Here is a 24,459-nt window from a genome sequence, read left to right as displayed (position 1 = left end):
TTGAAGCATGAACTTGTCATCTGACAAGAAAAGGTTGGGTGTAAGCTTTGGATCTGCAAACGAAAGCATGGAAAGAAAGGAACCGATGTCAGCCCACAGGGGTGTAATTTTGTGTGGCTCCATTCGTCACTTCCGGGGTGAAGGTTGTGGCGTCTTTTCTTGTCAGACAACCCATCACCCTTTTGGCATGCTTTGCTCCATCTCACCCCTCAAATGTAGTGGAGGAGAAGCTCCATCCCTTGGACCACAAAATCGATTGCAACAAGGATCACAGGCTTTCACGATTATCTTTTCATGTGGGTCTTCAGATAAAAGAAGAAAAGCATTTGCAATGCAATAGGTCTCGCATTTACGTGAGTTCGATCTATTGACATTGCAAATGACAATGCCTTTTATTTTTGTTTTTAAAACATAAAAGGCATTGTGATTTACAATGCTAATAGCTTAAACTTGTGTAAATGCGAGACCTACTGCATTGCAAATGCTTGTTAAACATGGAGGGGCTGCTGGGGACATGGCTTTGATGCTCAGCTGCCTCTGTCAGTGTTTAACCCAAACAAATCAGTATGCAAATCTCCGAGCCGAACCCTGCGCTGACCCATGAACTGAATCCATAAAGAGAAGTTATAGAACTGCCCCTTCCCCACCTGCTGCCGCGAGCAGAGAGGAGGCCGCATCTGAAAGCAAGGGGGCCCTAGACAGCTGGCCCTAGCCCTCGCTCTAGGGGTGGGGGCTCTAACTGAAAACAGGACTCGGGTTCTGTCCTGCCTATTCAACGCTTTGTGTCCGTGCTGCACAGCTCTAAATCTCAAATGCCAGGACACCCACCACTCTCCGGGAGGAATGCTGGAGCTAGGGGGGCAGGGAATATAACACCACGGAAGTTCCAGCTCTTGGTTTCGATTGGGGGGCGCTAGGGCGTCGTGGGGCTCATAATCCTAGGGCAGCCCCCGCTCACGGTGAGGAATTTTAAGGTGGGGGCTAAGGGCACCGAGAGCTGTAATAGGACATCAGCCTTCGGGCGGAAGTTGTGGACTGACAATTGTGTGTGTGGGTGGGAGGGTGTGGAGAGGGTGTGAGGAAACAGAGGGGGATACACGATGCCAGAGAAGGTCATTGAACATAAAAACAACAACCGGCTCAGTCCAGGGTGCCACGCCATGTTTGTGACGCTAAGCCACATCATTACAAGATAAAATAAATAAACGGAGCAAGGTGTCCCTAAAGCGGGCGCCGCGCTCCGAATTAAAGTAAAAATAAATAAGTAAACAGAGCGTGGTGTCCCCAAATCAGGAGCCACGCTCAGCATGAACATACAACTAATAACAAGCTGTCGCAAGTGCCCACCGATTAATTCAAGAAGACTGTGTAACGCCGCAAGTAAAAGATCCAGTCGGGATGGCCGTCCGAAAAGGAGACAGGGCAGTAACAAAGAAGCCTCATTTTGAATCAGAAGCCAGCGTTTAGCATAAACGATGACGGTAGCCAATCGGAATGATGGGCTTCAAGTCTCCTTCTCAAAGCTACTCAATTACAAGAAGCCTCGCAGAGCGAGCAGCGCATGTGCGCTGCAACGGAGGTCTGCAAGACTTAAACAGGACCACATCGAAGTGGAAGTCCTCTATAGTAAAATCTACTATGCACTGGCCAGGAAGCTGTCCTTGAAGGGTCTGAGAGTTCATCTGACCAGAGACAATGATGCTACCACTGTGTTGGCACTGGTGCATGTTCTAGAGATCTGTCAAGCTGCGACAAGGGAGTCATCCTTGCATTCACGAAGCACTACTGCCTTAATAGCCAGGTCTGATGGAATGGGCACATTGCCTGTTCAGTCCTGCAGGCCTTTTTGATGTTAGCTATTCCACAGACCACCACCTGGGGAGGTACTGCTTTTGTATGTACTCACAAGGTGAGAAATCTGTGGTTAGAGGTAGCCATGAGAAGAACAACTTACTTACCTTTGGTAACGCTGTGGATAATCTAATCGCTAAAGTCATTTATAGTCTTTACAAAATATACAAATTCCTAAAATGGGTTACACACTGAACAATCCCTGTACTTAGGCTAAGCCAGCACTTTATAAAGCAACACACCAACCAAAAGTCAGATTTGTGCACCATTAATGAGAACGCTCTATCTGCAGCTTTAGAACAACCTAGACATCCTACCTAGATCCTCATAGTATATTAACTTACATTTCAGGTTTGGTTTTAGAAGTTAAAAACAGTCACAGTCTTCTTGGGCAATACAAAATATTTCACTTTAGGATTCCCTCCTGGCATAGCAAAACCATAATTCATGTCCAAAACTCCACAGCATTTGTATGACAACACCTCTCGTATTGTATAATTTCAAGAAGAATCCTGAAGACTAAGGAACATCAACTTAGAGTTTACTGAACTAAATATATTTTGGGTCCTCAAAAGGATATCAGATAAAACTTACCTAGGCACTCCAAGAAAGCTGAGCAGTGCCATGTCTGCCTGTTTGTTCAGGCGCAGTACACACTCCCAATACATATCCTCCTCACGTTCACTGTCCAAAGCATAGAGCATGAACAAGGGTGGATACAGCCTTGGCAACAGCACAGGAAGCAGCAGGCCAGAGCTTGTCACCACATACCTTAAGAGAAAAGGAAGAAGTCATCACAGATTACATCTGAGACATGGGGCAAGGTGGTGCCATAAGGAAAAGAGCACAACTGAGTGAGCACACACATCACAGGATAATAAACCATTAAGTTAGTAATCAAGAAAGATTGGATGAGCCTACTAGTGGGGGAAACAGCCATTACAACAAAACTAGGGCAACGCATGCCATTACAGCGCATGCCATCACAAAGCATGTACCATCACATCGCAATGCCATTACAACGCATCTAGTGCACCCAGATAAATGGAAATGGGAGTTACTTTAATAACTTCTTTGTCTGTTTCATCACAAGAGGCTTTAGCTCTGCCATAATCCTTTTGTGGCCAGTAACAGGAGATACCGGCTTCATCAGGATTACGAGTTGTGATGTTTCAACTGAGGACTGTGCCTGCGGAAAGAAGGTGAAAACCATGCGAGACATGCTGGAAGGAAACCTGTGGAAAGCAAGTGAAACCCCCGAGGTGAAACTCGAGAGAAAAAGGTTTGGGAACCAGTATGAAAACTCTGTCCTGCATTATTTATGCGAGAGGCCGGCCATTCCGACATGGCCAAGCTTGCTGTCATTTATTAAAGGTATTAGCTGGAACCGCCGTCACAGCGGTTCCTGTCAATGCATTTTGCTGTTTGCTACAGGGCTGTGTTGGAAGGAAGCAACCCTACAGCAAACAGTATTCTTTTTTCCCCTAAAAAGACGAGCCAAAAAAAGGATTTCCTTTTTAAAAAAAAAAAAAGTACTGCTCCTCTTTCCATGAATAACTTCTCCCATGGCAAGGGGATCATTAGAATGGTTTAACTGTTCCTTACCGCCAAATGACTACATGTCCACCCATCTTAATAGGGTAGGCGGATATGAAGCCTTTTCTCCGATGTCCTTTGCAAGTTTGGCCACACCAGACACAGAGTAGTCTCTGCCATGGCCAAACTTAAGGTACGACCGCAATTAAACTTGCCAAGCAGACCACTATATTGGCGGGGAGGGACCTACATCGCCATTGCAATAGAGTACCCTCTGCGCCAATATATAAATCGGGCCCTTAGTCTCCAGTGAAGGTAACCAAAGTATTCAAATGTAGATATCCTACATAAATTACATTGAAGAAAAACACAGAAAATTATTGGCAATAAAATAATAATTTACATGTCACATGTAAGGCAACACTTAAAAAATGAGTCAGCAGAAGTTTGTTGATATTATTCTTTCATTTTAAAATGTTTTTGTACATCTTTGTTCATCTAAAATTGAAAATTGGGGTGTTGGCTGCCCATTTGGGTCCGATGATGGCAGGGCTGATAGACCCGGACCAGGCAGGGTTTATCCCCACTAGGCAAGGAAGAGACAATACGAAGCGACTCCTCCATCTTATGGACAGCGTGCGCCGCTCTGGGATGGAAGCACTCTTCCTGTCAATAAACGCGGAAAAGGAGTTTGACAGGCTACGGTGGAGGTACCTGTTTGATACTTTACGTTGCTTTGGTTTTGGGGAGTGATTCATGAAGTTGATCCGGTGTAAATACCAGACACCTCGTGCTTTTGTTAGAGTTAATGGAGCGTCCTACTCATACTTTCCAATAGCACAAGGCACGAGACAGGGGTGTCCACTGTCACCCCAGCCTCGATGTTGTCGTTAATCGACCCTCTCACCGCCCTCCCGGCCCTCTTGAACAAGTTAGAAAGTTTCGGGACCCTTTCACGGTTTAAGGTTAACCTGAGCAAATCTCAGGTGCTCAACCTCACAACTCCGCCAGAGCAGGAGGAGTCGCTATGGGAGAGATTCCTCCTACAATGGGCTTCACAGCCAATAACTCATCTGGGTATTCTTCTCGCCCCGACGATTTCAAGAACGCTGGAGCTAAACTATTCCGCACTGTTAGAGCAGATGACGAAAGCCCTAGTTGGGTGAGAGAGGCTAAAACAGGCCTGGTTTGGGCGCATCGCAGCGGTTAAAATGACAGTGTTACTGCAAATCCTATATAATTGCCAGCTTCTAACGTTGGTCCCCCCCCCCCCCCCAAGGTACTGCACTCCCTCCAGTTGGCTATCAACAAATATGTCTGTGGAGGGAAAAAGACACGCCTTCCGTTTTCTCAAATGTCAAAGCCCAAGCAGGAGGGAGGCGCAGCTCTCCCTGTATTACAGAGATACCTACAGGCCTCTCACCTTAGATATATTGTGGAGAGGAATCGACCACTGTCCGAAAAGCACTGGATCTTCATGGACCAGGCAGTCGCCGAGATTAACATCTGGAGAGAGGCCTGGCTACAGCGCACATTGAGGGCCTGGGGTCTCTACTTGTCACCAGTCATTGCAGCCACGATGAAGGTATGGGACACAGTGGTGATCAGATAAGGGCTGACGACTTTTCCTTTCCCAATGTCCCTCATTGTTGACAACCCAGACTTCCCGCCGGGCTGTAAATCAGAGGTGTTCCAGAGATGGAGAGAGGCAGGGTATAAGCGGATTGGTTTGCTGTTTGATAGCCAGGGTATCATCCCGTACGAGCAGGAAAGACACGACTACAATTTGCCTAAAGCCGATGAATTCCACTATCTCCAACTACGGCATTGGGTAACCTCCTCATCATACATACAACATACTTCCTGACGGCTTACTCTGTTCGAGAAATGGCTGGTTATCAAAACGGACGATAAGCACCTTATCTCAGACCTGTACACCATGTTGGCCACATGACAGGGAGGAGGCAGACGAAAGGACAACTTCGGTGGGAGAAGGAATTAGGTAGAGCCTTGACGGACACAGAATGGCAAAATATCCATTATAGGGCACACCACACAGCTCACAGTACTGCTGGCACCGAATCGGCTTTCCAAGTCACGTCATACTGGTATCTCACACCGGCATGTATACATAGCTGGGGCAAAAATCACACCGCAGATTGTTGGCGAGGATGCGGTCTCACTGGCATTGCCCGCGTTTTGAACGCTTTTGGGAAGGAGTGTTGAATGACATAGACAATGCCTTTGAAACGGAAATCCCGCGATTTCCGGCGTATACTTTGCTGGGTCTCTCAAACGTACTGACATTTCCCCTGCGGGGCAGGCAGATAGCGCTGGCAATACTGGCAGCTCGACAGACACATTTGGCACACTGGGGTACAGCGAATGTTCCTGACCATAAGGCATGGCTACATCGACTTTGGTTAACCCTGGCCATGGAACGCCTTTAATTGATTCAGGAGTACAAAGCGGAGAAATATGCAGAGTTATGGGTCCCGTTTATATGCATATTGTCCAAAGAATTCCGCGAGGTAACATGCCGAAATATCTCCAAATACTACACCTGCTTCCTGCAGAGGATGACGCAGTAATGTAGTGAAGGTAGCGATTTAGATGTATACATTGCTATGTTAGCATAAGCGCGTTAGCTTTTAGAAAGGCATCTTGCCACTTTTGCTGCTTTTGCACACGACACTGCTGAGACATGTTATTATTTGAGAACTGCTTGCTTGCCTTTTCTTTTTGGGAAAAAGGGGGTGGTGATGGACAGAGTTTACCCCCTTTTTCCCAAATCGTTTTTATCCACACTCAGTGTGGGAGGGTATGCTCAGACGTGAGTCCCTTGCTCATTGCACCATCAGGATTCAGGCAAGCCGGGCTGACGAAGGCTGTGATGCCAGAAACCGGTCCCCGGAAGCTTGTTTCCTTCCCAGTATAAGAATTGGCTTGGTAGTTTGGTTTGCCCTGTTCCCATCATGCACTGGGACAGGTACAGACTAATTTGCATGTAGCCAGGTTCTGAGCTGGGATGGTGCAGTGAGCTAAAAAACGGTGATGGATTAAAACCATGATCTCTTGACTTGGTAAGAGTATTCTGCATTATTCAGAAACTCTGTCCATCACCACCCCCTTTTTCCCAAATTGCTTGCCTTTTCTTCACATGAGAACTGTCTGTTGTTCACATCCCTAGACATGCACTGCGACCTTGGTCTGAATATTGTGTGCAAAACACTATGAGCTGCCAGACAATGTATGTTTTTGAGTCCAGGTTGATCGGCCCACTCTCTAGTCATAATATGCACGCAGCTGCAAATACCTGAATGTCGAGAGCCTTTAATATTACAGTTTGCATGCGTTTGAAACACATTCTGGAGAAGAACATTTCCGGGCGCAGAGCAAAGCTGATCCTGTGATGTGATTTACCTAAAGCTGATCTTTACGGTATGGGGTTCCCCATTCAAGCCTAGAAACCTTCTATTAGCCTAATAATATTAGTTTACTAGCGAAAGGAAGGTGGCTGCATTCCACTGTCATTTATACTATGATTTCTCCTTTCATTTTCTATGGTATTGTAACAATGCTGATGGTTTTAATTATAATCATTTGTCTGCTTATGTTAGCTAAAGTACTGCATCTTAGGACACGTAGTTTATAAAATAAACCTTTTAAACTTAATACTCTAAGCCGCTTGTTCTGGGTTGTCTATACATTGGGACCTCCGAGATAATACGGATAACGAATGGGACACTGATGCTGGTCGGATAGGGGTTCTGGGTACTGAGGTGAGTTTTTTGGTACACCACAATTCACTGAGGTCCTGGTTTCCTGCGCATAGTTCTGTGCATGAGCAGAATCCCTGCAACAGTAACATGCCACAAAGAAAGGGGTGGGGTGTGAGTTACGGTTTAATAGGATAGAGAATTGCTTCCGCATTACGTTGAATGCGTGTCGGTGCAGATACCCCCTTTTCTTTTTGGTTTTGGGAGAGAGGGAAGGATTTTTCTTTTTGTTTGTAGGCATTTTGTATCTCTTTTTGTTCCTGTTGTCAAGTTGGTACATACAAGCTACAACACTGCCAGTCCCCGGGTTGTAGGTAAAAGCTGTGTTTATGCATTGTGTCTGTGACTTAGCTGCCAGCCTCTATGGTTGTAGGCATACAGCTGTGTAATAAAAATGAGGCAAGATTGTCATTTAAAATAAATAAAAGATTGGTTCCATAAAATTGAATATATGTTACTAAATTAACCGTACATGAAGACTTTTTATGCATTCAGTGAAAAAAATGAGTTGAAAATGAAGAGATTGGGGAGTTGAGAGAAAACCCCAAAGTACATGTGCTGTAATTTCATTTTCAGGCCCACATATAAAGACAGTTCTAGCTGTCTTGCCAAATCTTTTGTAATAAAGAAAAACAATGTCTTACAATAATACAAACATACATGGAGAGGGTATTCTAGTCACTCTCCTTCAGCCATCAGATTTGTTGTCAGCATTTTTCTAGCCTATTTGACAGCCATTAGGTGTTTGGGGGATATTGAGAGCTCCGAGTCATAGCATTTGCCTGTTTACATCATAGTTCGTCTAGGATGGGGCAGCACACGAAGAGGACGTACTTCTTCACTGTATTTGTTTATTAAAACTGGGTAGAAAGAGCCAGGCCAGCAGTTACATTTGACAGCCTGAATTTTTTTCCTGTCCCTCATCTGTGTTTCCCTCCCTCGCTGTTTCCTGCTTGGTGTCTAATTGTTGTTACTTAAGTAGGTGTGTTGTTACAATAAATTAGAACAAAAGGGTGAAGCAACATTGTTCTACATACAGGAGAATTACATTTTCTCCAAGACAACTTTCACTTCATGCCGCTCTCTCTCTGCCTTTCCCTACTCTTTCTACCTCACCTTTCTCCACTTTGCCTGTTTTTCTCCACTTTGCTCTCTTGTAGTACCTCATCTCTCTCTACCGCACTAATCAACTAAATCCTCCTCTTATCCATCTGCCTCTCTAATTACTTCTATGTCACCACTCTACCACACATTCCCTCTCTGCCTTATCTATCTTTCTGCCTAATGCCTCGCTTCTTACTTAACCTCACCTCTTCTACCTCACACCTTTCTCAAACATACCTCCCTTTATCTCACCTCAAACCTACATCAGCTCTCTTCAACCTTTTTGCCTGCTGTGTTGTTTCCATATCATCTCACTGTCTCTTTCCTTTATCTCCTTCATTTCTCTCTCAACCTCATCTTTTTCTTTACCTCACTTCTCTACAGCTCATTTCTTTCAATGTTTCTCCAAGCCCTTTCTCTCACCTCCCTCTGTACATCCTTTCTCTTTAAAGCACATGTATACCTCATCTACCTCATCTCTGCCCCACGTCTCTGTCACTACCTAACCTATCAATTGACCTCACCATTTGTTCACAACCTCACCTCTGACTTCTCCTTCTTTCCACCACTATCCCCTCTATCTTGCTCCTTTCTCGCTAGTTCTCTTTCTCCAACTCTTTTTCAATCTACTATTACCTCCTATGTCTAACTCACCCCCCAGTGTAAGATCTCTATTTCAACTCACCTCCTCCAGCTCACTTCTTCTCTGACACTTAGTATACATCTGTGTACCTTCCGTCTTTGTTTTTACTTCACCACTGTCTATATCACCCTTATCTCTTTCTCTACTGCACTTCATCTCTTTCTACAATTAATTTCTCATTCTACCCTTCACCTTTCTGCCTCTTCCCTATTATTTTGTATCTGACCTGTCTTTGATAACACACTTCTCATTTTGCCTCTCTCTCCATGTGACCACTCTCTCTCTCAACCTTGCACCTATACATACTTCTCTAGCTCACATACCTATCTGCCTCTAGATCTAACTCACCTCTCTTTCAAACATAAAACTTTAGGTAATCATTCCTCACCTTCTACCCACATTACCGTCTTGTTATCTGTAATTCTCTCTACATCTTTACCTCTGAACTCACTCCAAAACCTTACCTATACAACTCTCTTTCTGTACCTAGCGTTTCATCATTTTCCATATCTTTCTTCCTGGCTGCCACACCTATCGCTCCTTACCTTTCATTTCTCAATCAATCAATCAATCAATGACTTTTATAGAGCGCACTACTCACCCGTAGGGTCTCAAGGCGCTGGCGGGAGGGGGGTGCCGTTACGGCTCGAACAGCCAGGTCTTCAGCTTCTTCCTGAAGGAGAGGTGGTCTTGGGTCCGGCGCAGGTCGGTCGGGAGGGAGTTCCAGGTCTTGGCGGCCAGGTAGGAGAAGGACCTTCCTCCTGTTGTTGCTCTTCGGATGCGGGGGACGGCGGCGAGGGCGTGGTTGGCTGATCGGAGTTGGCGTTTGGGAGCGTAGAAGTTGATTCGGTTGTTGAGGTAGCTCGGGCCTTGGTCGTGTAGGGCTTTGTGTGCGTGGGTGAGGAGGCGGAAGGTGATCCTTTTGTTGACGGGGAGCCAATGCAGGTCTCTTAGATGTCCGGAGATGTGGCTGGTTCGTGGGATGTCGAGGATGAGTCTGGCTGAGGCGTTCTGGATCCGCTGGAGTCTCTTCTGGAGCTTGGCGGTGGTACCGGCGTAGAGGGCGTTGCCGTAGTCCAGTCGACTGGTGACGAGGGCCTGGGTGACGGTCTTCCTGGTCTCGGTGGGGATCCACCAGAAGATCTTCCGTAGCATGCGTAGGATGTTGAAGCACGCCGAGGATACGGCGTTGACTTGCCTGGTCATGGAGAGGGAGGAGTCCAGGATGAAGCCCAGGTTGCGCGCGTGGTCTGTTGGTTTGGGTGCGGAGCCCAGGGCGGGAGGCCACCAGGAGTCGTCCCAGGCGGAAGGCGAGGAGCCCAGGATGAGGACCTCCGTCTTGTCTGAGTTCAGCTTCAGGCGGCTGGTCGTCATCCACTCGGCTACATCTTTCATCCCTTCGTGCAGATTGGCTCTGGCGGCGGCGGGGTCGTTGGTCAGGGAGAGGATCAGCTGGGTGTCGTCGGCGTAGGAGATTATGTTGAGGTTGTGTTTGCGTGCGATGGCCGCGAGGGGGCTCATGTAGACGTTGAAGAGGGTGGGGCTCAGGGAGGAACCTTGACTTGTACGGTGGTAGGCGGACTCTCTGTGTTCTTCCGTCGAGGAAGGAGATGATCCATTCCAGTGCCTTCTCCTGGATTCCGACGTAGCTGAGGCGCTGTACTAGGGTGCGGTGGCAGACAGTGTCGAATGCCGCAGAGAGGTCTAGGAGGATGAGGGCCGCTGTGTCTCCGTTGTCCATCAGGGCTCGGATGTCGTCGGTGGCAGCGATGAGGGCGGTCTCGGTGCTGTGGTTGGCTCGGAAGCCAGACTGTGAGGGGTCGAGGGATCCATTCGTCTCAAGGAAGGCGGCCAGCTGCTTGTTGACGGTCTTCTCGATGACTTTGGCTGGAAACGGGAGGAGCGAGATGGGGCGGTAGTTCTTGAGTTCGGTGGGGTCCGCTGTAGGTTTCTTGAGTAGAGCGCTGAGTTCGGCGTGCTTCCAGCTCTCAGGGAAGGTGGCGGTGTCGAAGGAGGTGTTGATAATGTCCCGCAGGTGGGGTGCGATGACAGCGTCGGCCTTGTTGAAGACGTGGTGAGGGCAAGGGTCGGTCGGAGATCCGGAGTGGACGGAGTTCATCATGCGGATGGTGTCTTCGGTGCTGATCGGAGTCCAGGTGCAGAGGGTGGTGGTGGGGGGCGGTGGTTCGGTCGTGGTGTGCGTTGGTTGGGTGCTGAAGCTGTTGTGTATGTCTGCGATCTTGTTGTGGAAGTATGAGGCGAGGGAGTTGCAGAGGTCTTGCGATGGGGTGATGTCGTTGTTTCCTGCGCTGGGGTTGGATAGCTCTTTCACGATGTTGAAGAGTTCCTTGCAGTTGTGTGCGTTGTTGTCTAGCCGGTCCTTGAATGCGGTTTTCTTGGCGGCGCGGATCAGCTGGTGGTGCTTCCGGGTGGCCAGCTTGAAGGTGGTCATGTTGTCCGGTGTTGGTTCCCTTCTCCAGACTTTCTCGAGGGCTCGGCAGTTCTTCTTGGAGCTCTTGAGTTCGTCGGTGAACCATGGGGCTTTCTTGCTGCCGGGTCTGCTGGGCGGTGTCCTCAGCGGGGCGAGTTCGTCCGCGCAGTTGCTCATCCACTTCGTGAGGTTGTCGGCGGCCTGGCTGGGGTTCGCTGAGCTGGCAGGAGGGTGCTGGCTCAGGGAGGTGGCGAGCTGGTCGGCTGTGATCTTGTTCCAGCTTCTGCGGGCAACCTGTTGCTGGTGGTGGTGGGTCATCGTTCTTCTGAAGGTGAAGTGGACACAGCTGTGGTCCGTCCATTGAAGCTCTGTGGCGTGGCTGAAGGCGATGTCCGTGCTGGATGAGAAGACTGCGTCGAGTGTGTGTCCGGCGAGGTGGGTGGGGGTGGACACCAGCTGCTTGAGTCCAAGATTGGCGAGGTTGTCGAGCAGGGTGCTGGTGTTGCCGTCGTTGTTGTTCTCCAGGTGGAAGTTGAGGTCCCCCAGGAGGATGTAGTCAGCGGAGGGGAGGGCCTGCGGGCTGACGAAGTCGGCGATGTCCTCGCTGAATTGAGTGCGTGGTCCTGGAGGTCGGTAGATCAGGGTGCATCTGAGGGTGGTCTTCGGGTCTGTGTGGATCTGGAAATGCAGGTGTTCGGCGGTGGTAAGGGTGTTGTCGGTGTTGGTCGTGATGCGGATGGTGTTCCTGTGGATGATGGCGATGCCTCCTCCCATCTGGTTGGCAGTGCGGTCCCTTCGGGTGATCTTGTATCCCTCTGGGATGGCGATGGCGATGTCGGGCGCTGAAGAGGCGTTCATCCAGGTCTCCGTGAGGAAGGCCACGTCAGGGGCTGTGGTGTCGAGGAGGTTCCAGAGTTCGATGGCGTGTCTGTGGACGGAGCGGGTGTTGAGCAGGATGCACTTGAGGTGGTTGCTGCTGGTGTTCGGCTTCGGCTTGGCGAGGCAGGTCTGGATGCAGGTGAACTTGCAGGCGTGGCAGCTGAAGGGTCCGTGGGTGCGTCGTGGGGTGGCTTGGTAGCATCCTGGGAGTCGACCGGTGTTGAGTGCGCTGAGGGTGGCGGCGGTGTACGTCAGGCGGGTTGGCCGGGGTCCTCGTGGGCCAGGGGTCCTGGCACTGGGCGCGGTCGGGCGTAGACGGGCTTGCCTTTGGCGCGCCTTCGGCGCCCGCTGCGCGTGACCGCTGCGCGTTCGCACGGTCGCCATATATGGCGAAGTGCGCGGGGAGGCGGAGCAGCTGGGAGGCGGGAGCGGGGAGGGAACAGAAGGAAAAAAGGGGCGGGGTTAGCGGCGGTGGCGGGAATCGGGGAGGGAGGACGAAGGGCAACGAAATGTCCAAACAGGAAGGAAAAACAAGTTTACAACTATTACAGGAACAAAAAGATGAGATTAAACAATTTAAGCAGGCAAAACAGCAAACACAGCAGGGGCAGGACAGGCAGGCACGGACCACGCCGCTCGAAGGCTGGGGGCGTGGTCACGAGGCGGCAGCGAGGCAGTCAGGCAGGGGGCACACGCAGCAGCTGGTGGCCGTGCGGCGCGGGGGTGTCCTAGAACTAGGTCACACTCACCTGCCTCGGGTCTAACTCTACCTCCATTATTGGTCTAATTCACATCTTAGAATATGACTTTCTCAAGACCTTTTTGTCCTTCTCCTATTTCTCTTGATCAACAGGGCATGGGACAGCTGTTTGGCCAGGGAGGTATACAGACAGTAGTGAAAAGATAAGCCTGAGGAAGAGAATTAAGGAGAAAAATATCAGATTCCTCCCAATGAAATTGTGAAAATCCTCAGTTCAGTGTTTTATTATTACAGCAAGAATGTTAGTTGTGAAGAGACATTTGTTTGTAATTAGAGATAATTGGTAATCAAAACTACAGTTTAAACCACTTTGCAGAAACACTTTATTTTATTACTGTGCAGTAGACCCCAGACACATTCAGCAAGTCACCCATGTCATGTAATTCCTGCAACAGAATGAACAAGCTGCTTAGAAACTGAATACTACTTAAACTGCTGCTGCTGCCAAAATGAACAATTAGATAGGAGTGAAAAATAAATGGGTTTCTCAATGGTCAATCTTTCTTTTGGTACAACATGACTTGAGCTTTGGGATGTTTTATTTTTGCGTACCCCCATTTCTAAATGGTTAACATACGATTCAGTATAATTTGGCAGCACGAGGACTTGAGTCAGCAGAAAATGGGTAATATATTCAAAGCTGTTTTGAAGGAGTGAACTGCTATCATTTATGGATCCAGCTTCTGTGCATGGAATGCTTACTATGTCACCCTGAGATGTACTGATGTTCTATGGAACTTGGGGGTTGGAACTTGGGGGTTGGAACTTGGGGATGCTCCTATGGCAGTTTGGATTGGGTCGTTGCCTGGAAGGGTTGATGGAGTTGTATCACTTGGATATAAATACCTTGGAATTAACCTGTGACAGCATTATTCCTTAACTTAACATTGGCGACGATTGGGCCAGAGAGAAGAATTACCGTCACCCTAAGTTCACGTAAGAAATAACAGAACTTATGCTTTGAGGAAACCAAAGCTCTTGAAAGTGAGCTCATCGAATCTATTTGGCATACCTTTCCTTGTTTTCACATACTTGTTAAGGCTCCCTGCCAAGGAAGTAAACAATGGAAGATAGATGCATAAGGTTGTGTGTAGCGAGATCGGTGTTCAGAGGAACCATGACCAATGATCAGTGTAGAGAGGTACCAGGACCAACAATCCAAAGTGAAGTGATCCCTACGAGGCCCTCACCTCTAATAATGACGTTGGTGGAATCTACATAACTCTGTTGCCGCAACAATTGTGGTCCGTAATTCCGAATGATCCCAGCGGGAGAGTCACATTAACGTGGAGACGCATTCTGGAGCACTACTCCGCGAGCTGTGACGGCCATCTTTGAAGTGGTTATTGTTTTGGGCGTGTATACTGTGATGCGCGCATCTTGATTCCTCTGTATGCAGCATCAGTTGAAGGGAACGAACAATGGAGTCAGATACGCATGTGGTGATGAGCACACCTTCATTTTTGTAACACCGTGGAGCCAGGGAAAGTGGAAAACTAATCTTCGGTTGCATTTTTTAAGTGGAGAAGGTTCACACATAAGCAGTGAGGGGGACTATAGTCACCGGTGAATTACTTATGTACATGTTGGGTGCTGATGTGCTTGAGGTGCACACTCTTGACTCTTTGAAGATTTGGGACATTATTCATATTAAGAAGACCTGAGCTATTTTGGAGAGGGTAGCTTCTTGCCTAATATTATGTTTCTTCATCTCTTTTCCACTTTTCCAATCTCACTTTATTTAACAACTTATGTTATCTATATTAGGAACTGTGTTACATTTTGTGGCACAGTGTGCGTTATTTTGCTGATGTGCTCAGAGTGAACTGGGGAATACTTTACTGTAGTGAAGGTGACACAAGCAGATGCCATTCTAATTATCAATACATTTGAACCACCTCATTTTCTCTCAGATAAGGGGAATCCTGTCTTACCTTGGAAAAGATGCAAACAAATCTTTGATTCATACTTGATCGCGTTAGGAGGGGAAAAATTCTCTGCAAACCGCACACAAGCTATATAACCACACCATTTAGGCATTAAGGGAAGGTGCATATATGAAAGCTTTAATGAGATGGACATAGAAGATGATGAGGGTGAACCCAATAATGTTTATGACATGTCAGTGATGATGTTAGAAAGACATTTTGGATTACATGTCAATGTTGTGTTAGAAAGAAATTGGTAAAAAATAGCATCTATGTGGCTTCTTTAAAAACATTAGCTTGCACATGTGAATTTGATCATCTAACAGATTCACTGATTAGGGATCAAAACGTTAGATGCACTAATAATATCAAGGTTCAAGAAAAGTTGTTAACTAAAAATCCTAATTTGAAAGATGCATTAGCAATTGTTGAGGCCATGAAGAACACAAATATGTGGGTATGTGAGATATGTGAAGAGAAAGGAAAGGACGGTGTTGGAGTGGAACCGTCTGTGACTGAGGTTAAAGGTTCGGACAAACATGTTGAGAAACAAGGAGACAAGAATGGAGGGATTAAAACCAAAGACTGTGACAAAAAAATGGAAAAAAAGATAGCCCCAGAATAATTCTGAAAACAAGGGTGTGAAATGTTTCAGATGTGATAGTGAAGTGATCTATCAATCAGTCCAGGGTATTTTGCGAGGTTTGCATTTTGCAAGAGATGTGGCAAGAAAGAACATTATGCGCAGGTGTGCAGAGGTTCCAAGCAACAAGGTGTGAATTATTTGGAAGAGGAGGTAAAAATTGTCTCGAGTGTGCGTGACGATGGGTTGGTGGATGCAGATCCCATTTAAATGTCGAAATGTGAGATTACGTTTGATGGGAAAAAAATATTGGTTCTTGCTGATTCTGGTTCGCCTTACTTCATGATAGGTGACAAGAATTGGACTACGAGGTTAATGTTCGCGCACAACCTTTTTCAATGCAAATAAAGTTCAATAAGGTATGTTCAACAATCAGATATATTTCGATGTGCACCTGGGGTATCGCTCTCCGGTCTAGAGCGTGAAGAGACAATCAAATTGAATAGCACCCCCACACTGGTGTGTGTCTCCCTAGGAACAATCCAAACCCTGTAATTCAACTTCATGCAAAATAAAGAAAATAATCCAAAATTCATCATAGAATATCTTGTATTTCTTATATTCTTTTCTCAAAATCAAATGTACTTCAATTCAATCCATAAATCCAAACTTGGCAAAATAATCATCCAAAACAAAATGCATTATGATATCCTTAGAATTTTTAGGGATCCAATGCATTTCGGGCACTTCGCCCTTCATCAAGGGATAATTTCAGTTGCCGAAAGTAGCGTGTTTATTAGTTTCCTTGTAAGATTCACCAAAGTGGCGTGTTCTTTGTTAGTTACTGACACAAAAAGCATGCCACTTTGGTGAATCTAGCGAGGAAACTGCATTGGGACCCCTAAAAATTCTAAGGATATCATAATGCATTTTGGATGATTCTTTTGCCAAGTTTAGATTGATGGATTGAATTGAAGTACATTTGATTTTGAGAAAAGAATATAAGAAATACAAGATATTCTATGATGAATTTTGGATTATCTTCTTTATTTTGCATGAAGTTGAATTAGGCCCCTTACAAGGTTTAGATTGTGCCTAGGGACACACACCACAGTGTGGGGGTGCTATTCAATTTAAGAATTGGACCATGACATTCGGTGGTGATAAAATTACATTAATGCCACCAGATAGTAATCCAATGAGCTATGGGGGTGTGAAAATAGAGGCTCAGGGTTATTTTATGATGAAAATCCGAATTTGCTGATCGTGAAACGGTTGGAAAAGTGTATGTTGCAAAGAGGGGTGATAACTTTCTTGGATGGAGACATCAGAGGGATATGGGCATTACACTCAATCCTAACAGCAAACAAAAGGTTTTGGCCACAGAGAAGTTACCAGAGGAAATATGTTCAAAATGTACTTAAGTGTCCTGCAGTAAATTGGGACTACTAAAAAATTTTGAGCATACGATTATTTTGAAGAGTGGGGTAATGCCAAGTGTGTCTAAAGTAAAGAAAGTTCCTCACATGATGTTAGCGCTGTTGGAGCAAGAAATCAAGAAACTCAAGGAAAAGGATGTAATTGAAGAAATTGAGAGCTCAGAGTGGTTGGCTCCGGTGGTATTAGCACTCAAGGATGGTGGTAAGGAAATTTGCATGTGTGCTGACTTTAGGGGTTTGAACAAATTTATTTGGGCTGTCAGACAACCTTTACCAAATATCACAGAAACTTTGGCACTTATAAAGGATGCACAGATGGTCATTATGATAGATTTGTCCTCTGCTTACCACCAGGTCATGCGCCATCCCGAGTCCAGACTGTTGACGTCATTCGTGACACCTTTGGGGGCATTCCGGTTTATACGCATGCCTTTCGGGCTGGCCTCAACAGCGGCATACTTTCAGAGAATGATGAAACAAGTGTTGGAGGGATTGGACAAAGTTTTTTTTTTTTTAGGATGACATACTTGTCTATGGGACAAATCTGGAGGAACATGATGAGATTTTGTGGAAGGTGCTGGAGAGGTTACAGAATGCTGGGTTGGTCATAAAAAAAGAAAAATGTAAATGCAGGGTGACAACAGTGACTTACTTGGGACACACCATCTCTGGTGAAGGAATTAGAGCATCATCAAGGCTCCTAAGCCAGTCAATAGAGATCAGGTGCGTTCATTCTTGGGATTAGCAGCATTTTGTTCCGAGTTCATTCAAAGTTTTGCTAGCATTTCCCAACCGTTAAGATCACTGCTAAACAAGCATTTGCAATGCAATAGGACTCGCATTTGGAACAGTTTGAGCACTTGGCATTGTAAACGACAATGCCTTTTATTTATGTGTTGGTTTTTAAAACATAAATAAAAAGCATTATCATTTACAATGCCAATAGCTTAAACTCTCGCAAATGCGAGACCTATTGCATTGGAAATGCTTGTTTTCTGTGCTTTTTATTAGGATCAGTACCTCCACTACTTACGTATTTCAAAAGTACAGAATTATTAAATAATCCCCTCAAAGACAGATTTTGGGAAAGAGTAGAGCTTGTTTGCATGCTCTTTGGGGCACATGTTGACAGAACCTGCACTGCAGCTGTGGCATGGAAACCTCTACTTCTGCTGAACAGGTCAGCGATTGTGCTCTAGCTCTCCCTGAGATGAAGGTTGTTAAATCTGATGTTTACCCTGCCTTCAGATATGGAGGGGCGTGAGGGAACGGGGTAGAAAAGGGTTAGTGTCTTTCAGTTGAGTTAGTAGGTTGCGTCCAAGCCTGTAAGAGCTTTATTCATGAGCTGAAAATGTGAACATGTTCAGGTCTATCCTTCCATCACAGGCTACAAGAGCCGAGGCTACATCTATATATCTACAAGGAGATGTAACTTTATTACGAGTAACCAGTTTCCTTCAAATAAGATGTAAGGGTGACCTACAAATATACTCAACAACTTCTTAAACTATTGGTCATCCTTCAAGTTCTGCCGGGGTTTGATAAACTAATAAAATGGATAGAACAAAAGTAATGATCAGATTGTGTCTCATATGCTTTTTGTTACACCCCTTGTATATAATCTCTGCTTACCCTCTTTTATTTTTCCTAACTATATACACATGTGTTTGCCTCTGAGCCCATAAATCACCACGTTATTTTGACTTTGTCCTTTTTATTGACTGAGAATATCAATCTTATTTTTTACATTTGCTTTAAACAGAGTAAACTCTTCATCATTAGACTTCTTTATATCTTACATTATTCACACATTTAACCTGTACATATTATTTACACATTTTGACAAAAACATAAACATAAAACAAATAGTGTGACGTTTGTGCAAATTAAATCTCCACTGGTTTGTTTTTCTTCACAATACAGTACAAAATTGTCCAACTATTTACATCTTAGGGACCTTAAATAAATTGGTCCTCAAATTTCTTAGTCTTTTTTGGTCCTAAGCAGGGTCAGAAACACTCGTTATGATGCTTTTATGAGGGAACCTTAGATTTGTTATATTTCCTGTTCTGAGGAAGCAGGGACACTTTGTTAACTTTCCCTGTATGTTCTGGTTCTCTGCTTATCTGTTGCCTACGCGTTTCGACCTTTGTGTGTGGACCTGCGATTTCTTGGTAAGGTCTTCTTCAGGGCTTGATGTATTGTTGGGTGGACATCTTTGTGGTGATTTATGGGCTCAGAGGCAAACACATGTGTATATAGTTATAAAACTGATTCCGGCCTCTGTTACCCTTACTGAATCAATCCCCCCATCCTTTATCTTTTATTTTTCCGACATTAGAAAACCATACTATTCTGGTAATAAAACAGCCACAGCAGAACATGTGTAACATTACATGGAGTCTCAAGGTTAGCAGGGGTGGGGGGGGTTTTACTTAAATAAGCATGTCTTTAACTCTATCACTCTGCTCACATAATTTCATAAACTAATGTGTCTAAATTAACAGCGTAACCACATGTGCCATTTGAGATATTGTCTACAGATTACAATCAGGAAACAGGTCATAGCAAGTTTACAATTTGGTGAGCCTACAAACACACATAGGCAGACACATGCAGACACATGCACACAGACTAATCTACAAAGACACTTACAAATCTACCCACAGAAACACTTTCACACAAAAGCAGGCACCCAAAGAGACACACACACACTGACGCACAAAGCCACAAACTTGCAAAGACACACAGATAGGGACTTTAAGGGAAAAAGCTCATACAGAGACAAATTCAAACACACCGAGGAACACACAGGAAGGTTGTTGTTATGTCAATTTAGCAATTTATAGCCGACTGCAAGCAGTGATTGACCCGAGTCAGTGAGGATTAATGCCCAAGGCTGCCTTGTGAAATAAGAAGGGATTCATTGAAAGAGTCAGTGATGCTGTAAAGTATTTTAAATTGTAACTGCATTTTGACTGGCTCCTGGGGTGTCTTGATAAAGCAAAAAACAATGATCGTAAAATGGGGAGAGGAGGCAATCTTTCGTAGGCTAATGTGTTCCCATACTCCCCATACCCTATGGCAAAACCTGGCCTTTATGCTGTGGTCGGTGCTCCAAGAGGCAATGCCCTTGTAACTTCTTTCAGCAGCAAAGCACATCAGAGGCACATCAATTACTGTACTGTAAAACTGACAGGACACACCGATATAAACACTCATACTGTGTCCTACATCAGCAGTAGCAAAACAAGGGTTTAAATGCAATAGGGCGGCAGGAGGGTAAACGTAAAGCTCCCTAACAAGGTGAAAATTATTCATGAAGAGTGAGGGGGGCTTGGGCGGGGTGGGTCTGAAAATTCCCGTTCCAGAGGCTGGAAAGGGGCAGTGCTGCGTAAGAATAGAACCACGGGTGGTGAATATGCACCCCACACCCCCCCAGGGTTGGGGATGAGGGCTGTCATAGCCAGTGAGCTCCTTCACAATGCTTCATAAAACTTGCAGAGCACAGAACGCATCGCCGACACGAAGACGCAAATAACACATTTCACAACCCGCATACCTCAAGTGTCAACACGGGCAGGACGAGCCTGAGGCGATGACCCCTCGGAGTCCTGTCACGGAGGGAGACCAACTCTAGAAGTACTGCCTTGGGGGCCCTGCTGCATCTGCCTGGGCCCAGAGGACTGAGGTGAGCTGGCTCGTGTGGACTGCTCTGGTGCCCTTGCCCCTAACAGCAGGGCCGACGGCGTGACCCCTGCACCTGGGAGCAAGAGTGTAGCCGGCTGTTGCCATGCTGTTTCGGTGCCCATTCCCTCCCCACTGGATGAGCTGGCAGCATGCTCCGGAGTCCGGGAACGGATTGAGAGGCAAACTGTTGCCACAGGGCTGGGGGCCTGGTTCCCTGTTGTGAGGAAGATGGGTGTCGCCTGGACTAGTTGGGAAAAGGTTCCAGCCCGGACATTGACCTTCACTCCAGGCGAGGAATGTGGGGGCTCTGCGATATCCAGTCGGGGGTGGGGCAGAATGGCAAGGGCCCTGGGGGATCTCGCTCGGTGTGAGGGCGCCGTGAGAGGTGTTGAGACACTTGTGACGTCGCAGACTGAGCTGAACCATGGGGTGTTGAAGGACCAGAGGCCTGGAGCCTGACAGCGCACAGACTAACTCGTAAACATACACGCCCCCTATAGATAAAAAATTCAGTCACGACTGCCGGCAAGCAGACAATCCTGTCCGAATGGGTCAGACAAAAAGGAGACAGGGCAGAAACAAAAAAGCCTCAGTTTCAATCGGAGGCCACCATTTTACATAAACGATGACGCCAGCCAATTAAAATGAGGGGCGGGGCTTCAAGTCCCCTTCTGAAATCTCCTCGATCACAAAAGCCCTCGCAGAGCGAGCAGCGCATGCGCGCTGCAACGCTAGGCGAGACCTAAAAAGGGTTCTCAATACTCTTGGTCAGACGTGTGTGAGGTGGCATTCAATAACATCATGCACAATATTGGAAAGCTACCAAATTTGGAACACTTTCATGTTAATAATAAGATGATTTTGTCTACGGATGCTGACATCAGTGTATTAGGTGCGGTTCTGGCTCAAATAGTAGATGGTAATTTGAAGGTCGTTGCTTTTGCATCTCGTTCCTCAAAGGGTGCTGAGAAATTATATTCTGTTATAGAACGGGAGGCACAAGCTGTCTATTGGGCCATCTTACATTTCATATTTTTTTGTGGGGCATACCTTTTACTGTTAGGTCAGATCGTAGGCCTCTTACAAGGATTTTAATGTGTAGAGAGCAAGATAATTTATCTCCCAAGATATGCAGGTGGACAGAAGGTTTATCAAACTACAATTTTGTGGTCGAGCACGTACCTGGTTTGAAAAATGGTATGGCTGATTGTATGCCAAGAATGTCTATTAAACAAGAAGAAGAAAACGGTGAGAGTGCTGTGGTAAGTTGGGTGTGTGATCCAGCATTGGATGACAAGGAATGGGAAAATGCATATTCAGGTGATTCTGATCTGTAAGCTCTAAAAGAGTTTATTGTGAAAGGTTGGCCGGGGAAGAAAGAACTGTCATCTACTCTGGAGGGTTTCTTTTGGGTAAAAGATGAGTAGAGTATCTTGGATGGGAAAATCTTCAGAGGAAAACGAGTGGTATCTCAAAGGGAGTTGAGGGGTAAATTGATCAATCTGGCGCAGAAGAGGTATTTGGGTAGAAACAAGACCAAAGCTAGACTTCGTGAATGGTATAGGTGGCCTGGAAGGGACCACGAGGTGGAGGAAGTTGTGAAAGATTGTTGGCAATGTGCAAACAATGATAAATCCAAAAAAGTACACACAGCACAGTTATCTCCTGTTGAAGTACTGGTGGAGCCATTGATGAAATTAGGCTTGGACATTGCAGGGCCTTTTGAGTTGTTAGCCCATGAGGAGAGATACGTCATCTTACTTGTGGATTATACGTCCAAACGGGTGGTTACTAAATGTGTTCCTGTTCTAAATACTAGAAATGTAATTGAGTTTTACAAGGAGGGGATCCCAAACTGTTTGGTCACTGACAACGGGGTACAGTTTGTGTCCCAGGAAATGGAAAGTTTTCTTACTGACTTGTCTAGTACATCTAAAGACGGCTCTTTATTCTCCACAAACTAAAGATTTAGCTAAGAGCATGAATACGATTGTGAAGAATTGTGCACGTGCACTTCTCAATAAGGAATCCTTGTAAATTGCTCAAAGAGAGATCTGGTGAGCACATAGGGTTTCACCCAATAGTGTGACATCCATATCGCCTTTCGCTTCACTCAGAGGAAGAAAGCCTCATTGAAAATTGAACCTGCATGGTTGAAATTAGATACTGATGTGTCTGAACAACAATCCAGTGATGAGTTGGTGTTACGAAGATTGGAGCATCAGAACAAGTATAAAGCAAATTTTGACAAAAAACATTGTGCCCGAGAAAGTAGATGGAAAGTGGGTGATAAAGTGTTGGTGAGAAGACCTGGTCTGATAAGGAAAGGGCGATCGAGGTTTATGGGTCCTTTCGTTATACCCTCTGAAAAAAAATGTGGTTATGTTAGATTCTGGTGATGTCTGGAGCATGTCTAGGTTGGTGAAATTGGGTGTTTCCAATCAGCAGCTGACGTCAAGGCGGAATCTTTTCGATGATGGTTTGTGTGGTTCTTGTGATCTGAATTCTGGGAGAGTGAGAATCAAGCCCAAATGGCATAAGGATTATGTGATCAAGTTACATCAGAAATGATGTTCAGATGAACTTGTTACATGATCTCTTTTGGTATGTTTCCTATTTAGTTGTTTTTCTTCATATTGATTGTTTTTTTTCTTTCATTCTTTATTATGCAATTCTTGTTGTATTATTACATTGTAATTATTGGTTATTTATTGTTCTTGCAAATGGACTCAATTTTGTTTTTATGACATGTTGTTTTTCCTTATTATGTTTGGTTAATTATCTTTCATTTATTCAAGGGGGGGAAGATGTGCCATAATTTATGTATCCAGCTGCTGTGTGTGGAATGCTTACTATGTCACCATGTGATGTACTAATGTTCTATGGAAGCTGGGGGTTGGAACTTGGGGATGCTCCTGTGGCAGTTTGGATTGGATCGATGCCTGGAAGGGTTGATGGAGTTGTACTACTTGGAATAAATATCTTGGAATTAGCCTGAGTTATTCCTTAACTTTACAGGAACCATAACTATATGCTGCCTGGGGCCCCAAAAAGCCTTAAGATGGAACTGGAGTGGTCATTTTAACATAACTGCATTCAAATCACCAATCTTAAGAAAAGAACAACAGCTAACCCAGAGCACCTGGCATCACAAGTACCAAACCAAAAGCAGTGGAAAACAGTTAACCGTCATCTGTTTGTTTGTTTCCGGAACACTGTAGCCATGACAGCGACGTCTAAGGCAATATTGACAAGGATGAGGGTGGCCACATGAAATGACTCAACAGAAAGGTAAGAGGTTCTTCTGTGAGCATAAACTTTAATCACCAAGATGCTCCATCCACAGCCTCCGACTATCACTTGTGGAATCTCTTGGCTAGCTACATCAATGCATTCCAAATGTTTCATCACCAACACTAGAGCACGAGAAACCACAGCGAGCTATCACATTATATCACAAGTCTAGCAGATCCCTCTGCATGTTGTCTCCCTGAAACAGCTATGTTAAACTTGGCAGAAAAAAAGAATGCAACACATGTATTGCAAAGCGATGTACCCTCTTCGGCAACCAAATAATTCTTTTGATAATGACTTTATGCGAATGTAATCAGATTTTGCGACTCAACCAATGTACTAATAGGTCAATTCACAAAATCGCCATCCACAGGCGTCGAAGAAAGACCTGCCTAATTATTACCCATTGGGCAGATGGCAATTCACGTTGCTCTGTGATTACCTGCAAACATGGAGGTGGCGACTTGCTAAGGCCAGCAGACCACTAGCCCTGTTCTTGCATTCACCAATAGGAATCTTTTTTTTTTTTTTAAAGCAGCATA

At 45.6% G+C, this 24,459-nt stretch overlaps 1 protein-coding gene across 2 annotated transcripts in view; it reads right to left on the bottom strand.

The window, feature by feature from the left end:
- ALS2 (alsin Rho guanine nucleotide exchange factor ALS2) overlaps positions 1-24,459 on the bottom strand; it is a 1,262,853-nt gene that overhangs the window by 150,429 nt on the left and 1,087,965 nt on the right. For both annotated transcript variants that reach the window (XM_085648975.1, XM_085648976.1), the window contains exon 29: positions 2,446-2,622. In XM_085648975.1, the coding sequence (XP_085505101.1) occupies positions 2,446-2,622 (177 nt within the window). The remainder of the gene's footprint in view (positions 1-2,445; positions 2,623-24,459) is intronic.

The sequence above is a fragment of the Triturus cristatus genome, chromosome 3_2 (assembly GCF_964204655.1).
Source record: "Triturus cristatus chromosome 3_2, aTriCri1.1, whole genome shotgun sequence".
Taxonomy (NCBI): domain Eukaryota; kingdom Metazoa; phylum Chordata; class Amphibia; order Caudata; family Salamandridae; genus Triturus; species Triturus cristatus.
Note: the sequence above shows the minus strand (reverse complement) of the source record. Positions and strands in the feature narration are given on the sequence as shown.